The sequence below is a fragment of the Etheostoma cragini genome, chromosome 21, assembly GCF_013103735.1.
Source record: "Etheostoma cragini isolate CJK2018 chromosome 21, CSU_Ecrag_1.0, whole genome shotgun sequence".
NCBI classification, from domain to species: Eukaryota; Metazoa; Chordata; class Actinopteri; order Perciformes; family Percidae; genus Etheostoma; species Etheostoma cragini.
In genome coordinates, this window is record NC_048427.1 from 758791 (window position 1) to 768398 (window position 9608).

Genomic DNA, 9608 nt, shown 5'->3' on the forward strand with positions numbered 1-9608 from the left:
TTGAGTACATTTTCTTGATGATACTTACATGTTTTTACTTCTGTATGTAAGTATAACATTTTCAATGCAGGACTTTTACTTGTAACAGAGTATTTCTACAGGGTGGTATTAGTACTTTTACTGAAGTAAAGGATAGGAACACATCTTCTGTTTGCTTTTTGCCCCATGAGCAACAGGATGCCACATGAGGAAAAAAATGAAATACAGAATAAAAATGATGAAAAAAAAGGAAATGAAAGAAAGATTAAAAATACAGTGACATGCCTGTATCATCCCAGTGTTGTTTCCCCTAACTAGTCGGATCTGATGATCATCCTGAATGAATTATTATTAAGAAACTTATGAACACATCTCTGGTAAACACAAGATTTATTTTGCTTGTGGAGGAAGTCTTGTTTTAAATATATTTGTCAATTAAATCAATTAATTAATTTGTAAACAAAATCATATGAGTGTCAAATAAGAATTTCTTTAGTCGAGGACCGCCATACACACGTCCAAACTCTCATGATTTAAAACTACAAATAAAATTGAATTGGGTGCTGCTATAGCTGAGCAATATATCGAAATATTGTGATATGAGACTAGATATCATCTTAGATTTTAGATTTAGATTGTAATATGGCATAAGTGTTGTCTTTTCCTGCTTTTAAAGGCTGTCTTATGTCATTTTTTGAACCTACCAGACTGTTCTATTATTTGTCTTCATTCACTTAGTCATAGCATCCTGATGATTATGTATCAAAAATCTCATTATGTAAATATAAATCCCCATGACGATGAAAGAAGATCAGCCGAAACGTGTCATCCTCCTGAGAGCATCTTTCACCCCCTAGTGGCCTCTACATGTGCTGATGTGATGTCAAGGAGGGAAAACACTGTTCATGTCATCTCAGAAAGAACATTTATTTACCAAACAACTCTGAAAAATTAATTTCAAAGACATCATTAAAATATAGTCTTAAAGCTACAGTGCGTAGTTTCCGTCTCCCCCATGAGGAATAACAGTATAAGAGTAATGACAACAAAACTGTCGGCGTGTCCACATGATACAAGCCTTCCGTGATTGAGCACGGCTGCTAGTACAGTTGCTAGTAGCCAAGGAGGACATGGAGGATTAAAACAACATGAAGGACTCTTCAGAAGAGGTCATTATCTTCTGAACGTGTACCCATACTGAGAAATCCAGAGAGTTGGGTGGAGCTGATAGTCTTAACCCTCATGTTGTCCCCATGTTGTCCCCATGTTGTCCCCATGTTGTCCTCATGTTGTCCTCATGTTGTCCCAATGTTGTCCCCATGTTGTCTCATGTTGTCTCATGTTGTCCCCATGTTGTCCTCATGTTGTCCCCATGTTGTCCCCATGTTGTCCTCATGTTGTCCCCATGTTGTCCCCATGTTGTCCCCATGTTGTCTCATGTTGTCCTCATGTTGTCCTCATGTTGTCCCCATGTTGTCCCCATGTTGTCCCCATGTTGTCCTCATGTTGTCCCCATGTTGTCCTCATGTTGTTCCCATGTTGTCCCCATGTTGTCCTCGGGTCGAATTGACCTGTTTTCCTATATCAATGTTCTTTTTAATTCCCCCAAATAACATGATTGATTCCACAAAACGCTCTTTGCCAAGTACAAATCTCTACTTTCATTAATATTGGGGCGTCTTATTCAATAGTATTGAGTAAAAGTTGACATATTCCAGTCTGTGATTATCATCAACATCCATTCCTTTAATTTTAGTCTAAAAAATTCCTAATTTCAGCTTTTGTAACTCAAACATTTGGTATAATTACTAAAAATAAGGTTTATTGACCATCATTTTTTTTAGTGTTAAGTGGCGTTGAACTTTGAAAAAAAGTGTCAAAAGTGTTAAAAAACAAAAAGGGACAAAAACGTAAGAACAAGTTTAAAAAACAATAAAAAATTCAACAAAAGTGTTGATTTTCCATTTTGACAGGAAACCACACAAGGGTTAATTAGCTTTGTAGCAACGCATTTGGCAACAGGTTGAATGTAACGTTCATTAATATCAAAAGGTTACGCACTAAAGCTTTAAATGTAATGAAGCAAATGATTATTTAACACATAATAAAATATTCTTTCAACACGTCAAACAACCTCATAAACAACACAAATGTGCAAATCTGCCTTATGACTAAAGGGACATGACAATGAATCAATGAACTATAAAGATTACTCAATTAGGCTGTAAATGTTAAGTTAGGTGAAAATAAACCAAACGATTTATTTAAAAGACAACAATAATAACGTCATTACTAAACGTGGGCGTTCAAAAACTCAAAACTTCAAGCTCTTAGGAAATAAATCAAAGACTAGTGTTATAAAAAAAGCTCTCAAAAGTGCTCATGTCCTCTCCGAAAGAGCATTTATTTAGCAAACAAGTCTTCAAAAATAAATATCAAATGCATTCTTAAATAGATTCTTAAATATAGTGAAACAAAAATGATTAGTAAACACATCCAAATATAATTCTAACACTTCAGTTCAAACCTCAAATAAATGTGCAAATGATCTTTATCTATGACAACAAATCAAAGATTACTGAATAAAGCTGAAGGTTAAAAACCAAACCAACAACAAAACCAATGGATGTTGTACTGAGGCCCAAAAACATTACTAACATTATCTCTAAATGTGCACTTTCCAACACTCAACACTACAAGGACCTTACGAAATAAAGCCGAGGCTAACGTGACTACCACTCAGGCTTATTACTGAGGTTTAACTTCATTTAACCCTAATGTGGTCCAACGTCAGATCTGACACGTTTCCAAGTGGTTGTTGTTGTTGTTTTTATCAGAAACATGGGAGGTGGTGACAAAACATTTGGGAAAAAAGCATAAAAAGTGAAAGTTGAAAGTGGAAAAAGTGACCAAAACTATGAAAAATACACTAGAAGTAAGTGTATAAAACGGCTAAAATGTGGAAAAAGTGACAAACCGTGGGACAAGACAAAAAATGTTGAAAAAAACCCCAAAAAGTAGTACTTTCTTTTTGAAAAGCAACAAAACATTGAGATAGGGTTTTTATTTTTTTATGTTGAGAGAAAGACAACACAAGGGTTAAAGCTGAAACTTCTTAAGATTTGGGAGTTATGCCTTTTAGTAATAATTACGTTGTACTCACAAAGTTAGTTGCTAAGATAAGGGAGATGTCCCTTAAGAATATTTGGTAACTTTAAAATCTGATTTGCTGAAATATCGGCCGATATACGTTTAAAAAAAAAATAATCCAGAAACGCGTTACAAAACATAAACAGGTTTCCCTAAAAGTTAATAACACTGCCATATATTCCTTGTCCTGTCTGTACTTTGTATAGCACATTGCACATTTCTGCTTTTTTGCTCTTCTGGTTAGACACTAACTGCATTTCATTGTCTTTGTATTTGTACTCTGCACAATGACAATAAAGTTGAATCTAATCTAATAAATAAGTGAAATGTTAAGAATCTGTCTAACATCTGACTGTTGATCTTTCCTGTGAGAGAAACAGTCAGACAGCAACATTATTACTAGAGCCCCACCGATAAAGGCTTTTTAAGGCTGATACCGATAAGAATATTTGATTATTTAAAAATCTGATGTATTGAAATTTCGATATGTATATATTTTTTTAAATCCAGAAACGCATTAGAAAACATAAACAGGTTTCCCTAACAGTTAATAACACTGCCATATATTTGTTGTCCTGTCTATAATTTGTATATCACATTGCACTTTTCTGCTTTTTTGCACTCCTGTCTTTTGTAATTGTACTCAACATAATGATAATAAAATTAAATCTACTCTCATAATTAAATGAAATGTTAATCGGTCTAATGTGTGACGGATCCTGTTTCCTGTCGGATTTTGTTAATAATGATGGCACATGGTCCCAGGTCTCAGCTACTACTTTGGTGTGTACACTGTTATAACTAAAAGGAAATGAGGGACAAAGTTCCCATAATAGATCCAAATTGTAAAAAAATGAATAAACTTGGAATAACCTTGCTGTTGTCCTGTGTTATGATTGGCTCCAGCTGATGTGTGTCAGGCAGGAGAGGAGAAACAGATACCTTCACTGTCACCTGCCGACCTGCTAGCATGCGTCCGTTTCCTGTTACGTTGTGCAGACGTGACCTGCGTGACCCCCGGAGGACATGAAGACGTTGGGGTCAAATCAGTGACTGGAGTGTGAGTGCTTACACTCAGTCGGTTCATGTTTCCCTGGCAACGCCGTCACCGAAGCCACTGGCTGTCAATCTGTCACGTCTTTTTTAGGAGTCGGACTTCCATCTTGAGGTAGGCTTTGAGGTTCTCGTCGTGGACGTTGTCCTCGATGGCGTCGAGCGCGCGGTCGCCTCCGTCGTGGTAGAACGCCAGCAGCTGCTCCGCGTGCTCGATCCACACGCAGTTGTGGCAGCCACTCATGCAGCAGTGGGTGGGAGCTGGGGGCGGGCCCTGGTCCGCAGACCAGGTGGAGGGACTGGGTTCTGTGTCAGAGCACTCGGGGGGGGCAGTGAGTATGGGTGGAGCGGGTGGAGCGGGTCCAGTACAGAGGGAGCGAGCGGTACCACGTCTCATAGACCGAGCCGGGCAAACATAGGTCTGATCTGGTCTCATGTGGAGCAGGGACAGGATGCACAGCTGGAAGACAGCAGAAGATAAAGATTAATCATAATCTAGTCTATGAAGATGACGCTTCATTTCTGGGATTGCTCCGGTGCCGCCGGTAATTCTGCCGGATGTCCTTAAATTTAGGCTGGATGTCTGTCCCCTTCCTCTTTCTTTGTGTTGGCGTTCTAACCTCCGGTGGATTCATGAGGACCATGGTTACCTGGTCCTCAGGTCTCTGCCGGGTAAATCCAGACAGCTAGCTAGACTATCTGTCCAATCTGAGGACTATGGTTACCTGGTCCTCAGGTCTCTGCAGGGTAAATCCAGACAGCTAGCTAGACTATCTGTCCAATCTGAGTTTTCTCTCACATGATTAAAACAACTTTTGAACGTACACATGTCCCACTGAAACAAGTTCCCTCCTGCAGCGGCACCGTGGCTCTGTCCGGCGCTTAGCACCGCCCAAGACAATTGTGATTGGTTTAAAGAAATGCCAATACACCAGAGCACGTTTTTCTCTCATTTATTTACAATACATTATTCATTTACAACGGAAATTGGTGTCCTTAAAAGTTGGATTTTTACTGTTTTTTTTTTAATTAAGGCATTAAGATCAATTTTTTATTTTTAGTCCACTTTAGTATGGGTTCATAAACTTATGAGCACCACTGTATGTTTTAAGGAGCCGACAGAGTTAAAATGTGGAAAGCGAGTGAGACACAGAGACATTGATGAAAGGGAAAGGACTCGTTACAAAGACGAGATAAAATCTCACTCTAAAGTAAAAATGTGATTAGGGGAAATGTGTTTTTATAGACCTTTTCACAGAAGATGGTTTCACTTGTCACAAAACAGAATAATCACAGGTGTATGTGGAAGGGCTCTGGCCCAGATTGGCACATTGTTATTTTTATTAGCACCACCTAAACTGTTAAAACAGTTACAGTTCACACTCTGAGAGCTGTTATGTACAGCTCAGTACACATAACTCTATGTCTATGTCTATTCAATCACATACTGTACTGTACACAATCTGGACTGTGTACATCTTACACCATATAACTTATTCCCTGTTACATATTGTTCTCATTGAATCACTCAGTTAACAGGTTCTTATGATCATATGTAATAGTCAATATTTAATCATGATCTACTGCACTGTTCATCACCATCACACACAGTCTACCATAATATCATAATATCTCACCTTAGCATGCTCATTGCGTTTCTGTGAGTGATTTTTAATTTTTATATGTATGTGTGTTAAACTGTATGTATATAATAATAACAATATAATAATAATATAATAACATTATACTATTTTATCCCAGTACCCTTGCACTACGCACATTTAAATAATTGTATTGATCAATTGTATTGCACTCATGCCTCTATATTGTTTCTGTTTAGAGTATGTGTATATTGTGTATATATATTAGTGTGTATATTTCTGTTTTGGTTGATATGTGTGTGTAAGCACAGTGTGAGTAACGATGCTCCAAAGACAAATTCCTCGTATGTGTCCTCATACCTGGAAATAAAGCTGGTTCTGAATCTGATGTTTGTTGTATTATGGTTGTCTTGCTACTGGTGCCTAACGTGTACTTCGGATGAATAAAGTATCTATGTATGTATGTATGTATCTATCTTCAGAAAGTACCTTAAAGTTACTTACTAACTGACGTTACATCTAAGTTACCCGTTTGATGGAACACAATAAACTCGTACGGCTGTTAAAATATTACAGAAACGATACGTTGTCCTTTCTGTAAATATTACAAACAAATATTATAACAAACTAAAAAAGCTTAAGTTAAAGTCAACCTGTCAGCTGATGCTAGCAGCAGCTAACTGTTAGCTTCTCTGGGGTTAGCTTAGCTACCGACCTTTTGTGAAGACACCGACGACCTCACCGCATTTCCGCCCAAACACAGCATCGTTGCAGTAAAACCGACGCTTGGTTACGTGTCTGTGGAATTATTTTCCTCTGAAGTGTATATTTCATAAGGTGTGCTCCCTCATGGAGGTTATATCCACGACATTACCTGCCTCGCAAGCTAGTTACATCACTTCCTATTTCCCTGAACTATGACCAGTGCGCAGTTGTAAACAAAAACGTTGATTGGCCGACAGGAAATAATGTGGCCAATCAAATTTCACGTGTCTAAAATGTAAGCCAATAGAAAGCGTAGAGTGATTTCTGGGCTGGTCCCAACCTTTCTTTAACTGTCCATGTACCCAGGTGCCAACAGACGAAGCTGCATTTACAATCACTGTCCAGCAGGTGTCAGTGTTTCATCTGTATGTTTATGTGAAGATGCAATAGAGGGGGACTCTCATAATAAAGCTCATGCAAATATCACAGCGAGGTATATATACAGTATATACAGTATATATGAGCAATATAAACACATTATGAATCCTTTGATAAAGAATATCTTATGTCATAGTGATACGATAAACTCACTACCTTATCTGATGAGTGAGTTTCTGTTCTAGGTCAGAGGAAGTAACTTAGGTTCATGTTTATTTCTGCAGTTGCCATACACTACGTAACAGGCGTGGCTAATTATACTGAGCTATAGTGTTTGCAGGCAGCTGAGGGACACCATGTGCCTAATCAGGGCCGTGTCATCAGTTTCTGAGACTTGAGCAACACAATTTCTCTTCCGCTGCACGGATCAACACCATGATGAGGGCTTAGTTGTTGTGTGTTGAAAAGGCCTACGTTACAAATTTCATCCTCACAATTATCTCTTCTTCTTCTGTATCACCGTTCAATTAAATGGTTACTATGTTTCTTTTCAACCTGGACCTGTTTTAAGTGTCTAATGGGAACACCAATCTTTGACATGGGTCCAGTATTAAGCATGAACGCAGGCCACAACCCTATGGGGGTCTTTCATTGTCGATTTTGGCCACTAAAACTGCTTTTTTTGCCACTGAAAGGCTCAGAGTATTACTCTGCGTGTCAGACACTTAGAATATTAGGTCTGTCGGACCCTTTCAATAGCAAAACAAGCACTTTTGTGGACGTAAAGCTGCAGAATTTCCCTATTGACGCACATTGTAGCCACTGCCAAAGATTGTTACCCCTATAAGACAAAAAAACATAGGAAAATAGGCTCCAGGTTGAAAAAAAAACTGTAGTTACTCTTTAAAACAAAAGTAGTCGTGAAGAAGCCATTTTTTTTTGTCTTTTGTTGATGCATCTTGTGAGGTACAGTTCAGAGGTGCTGCAGAGGACAGAGCCGTGGAATCAAGTAACACGACATGAACCCAAGCCAGTCATGAATCTGATGACTTCAGACTGACTCTGCTTTGACTTCAACAACCACTCTTGACTCTCCTTGGCCTTTAGTCTTGACTTCAAACCCTCCCCATGCCTAAAACATGATGTTATCAAAGAGTGTTAGACCAAATTAAATCTTTATTGTCCTGCAGCATCCAATCACACTGCCAGGCTGGATGTAGCCGAAAGGTGCTTTGAGACATCCATAACTTGAGTTTTTTTTTCTTGCAACTTGCAAAACAATGACTTGTTCCCATCTCAGGTTGAGGAAAATGACATGTTTCCCACAAACCTGTCTTGAAGCTGACGTCATATGTCGTTTGTATAATTTAAGCAGAAACCTTAATTAAAAGCTCAACGCCTTGAGGTATTTCCAACGCCCCAGATTTGGATGACAATATGTGTCAGTGCACTGAAAGAGCATTAAAAGCATGGTAAAGCAGATTGGTTCTGTGAAACAACTCCTTTATTATGCTCATGAGTGAAAGCTAACCCTCTTTGATGTAGTTTTTCTTTGTGTGTTCCCGATTCTGTGCCGTAACCTGCCAATTTCTTAACTATTTGACCCGTTCACTGATGTGTAAGGTGTGTGTGTGTGTGTGTGTGTGTGTGTGTCTGTGTGTGTGTGTGTGTGTGTGTGTGTCAATGAGTGTGAGTGTGAGTCCTAGCTCCCCACAGACTTCAATGTTTGCAAGCCACATCCATGGTAACGTGGTGTGGAAACACAGCAGCTGCTCAGCATGGCATGAGATACCAGGTGTGTGGTGGGGCATGGTGTCTCACCAGAGGCCCCGGTCACTATGGGACTTCATCCCAAGGAGAGGCTGTCCCTCCACCGCAGTCACGCTTCATAGAAAACTCAGACCTTTATTCAAACACATGAAACCAACCACATTTTTAAAAAAAGGCTGCTGATAGTCTGACAGTGCGGATGGGTCGCTAATGATCCCGACAGAGTAACAAATAGACGGTGGCTGTGTCCACAGACGGATGAATGGACACAGAGTTTTAATAGCCTCAATGATTCAGACTTATTCTGGAGATACAGGTTTTATCAAGGTTATAATAGTTTCCATTCCAGGGAGGTTTTTGTCAACATAAGGCGTGCCTGATGATTCATGTTTCACCCTCAATGCAAGAAGGACACAATAGGCTTTACTCTATTTATAGGATGACATTATATTCCTGATATTAGAAAGTTGTTTGGGAGAAGAGTCATGTCACCAGCTGTCAACCAGCTGATGTTGTTGTAGTGTTGGTACAGTCACAAAACCATGAGTTTAAAGATGTAGAGTTGAGTGATGATTCATCATCGGTTTGTCCCTGTACACATTTCACACATAGTCATTTGATGCATTTCTGATGTGAAAATGTAATTTTAGTAGCTTTAAAATATTGAACATTGAAGATTTTTATTAATATGAACATATGTTAATTTCACTACATATCGCCAAATGAGATTAATGAGCGTATGGTCCACTGATGAAAGCCCTTCCATTTGCAGTATTAGGAAAAATAGACATGAGGAGCCTGATGGTGTGTTCAAGGGGCTCTATGCAGTTTCGCTTCTTTACTTGCAGGTTTCTCTATAGAGCCCCCTTTACAGGTTTCTCAATAGAGCCCCCTTACAGGTTTCTCTATAGAGCCCCCTTTACAGGTTTCTCAATAGAGCCCCCCTACAGGTTTCTCTATGGAGTCCCCCTA

At 39.0% G+C, this 9608-nt stretch overlaps 1 protein-coding gene across 1 annotated transcript; it reads right to left on the bottom strand.

Annotated features, from left to right (window-relative positions):
- Positions 1–3872: 3872 nt before the first annotated feature.
- On the bottom strand, positions 3873–6698 carry oxld1 (oxidoreductase-like domain containing 1). The gene is made up of 2 exons (XM_034860011.1): positions 6499–6698; positions 3873–4642 (listed from the first exon to the last, which is right to left on the bottom strand). Exons 1-2 carry the CDS (start codon positions 6547–6549, stop codon positions 4262–4264), a joined length of 432 nt encoding a protein of 143 aa, XP_034715902.1. The 5' UTR covers positions 6550–6698; the 3' UTR covers positions 3873–4261.
- Positions 6699–9608: the final 2910 nt, after the last annotated feature.

What these genes read in the sequence shown, in the direction of transcription:
- oxld1 (XM_034860011.1), bottom strand. Translation starts at nt 6,549, where the DNA reads ATGCTGTGTTTGGGCGGAAATGCGGTGAGGTCGTCGGTGTCTTCACAA. An exon ending in CGTCGGTGTCTTCACAAAAG is followed by an intron (nt 4,643 to 6,498) that starts GTCGGTAGCTAA and finishes GCTGTCTTCCAG; the next exon opens with CTGTGCATCCTGTCCCTGCT.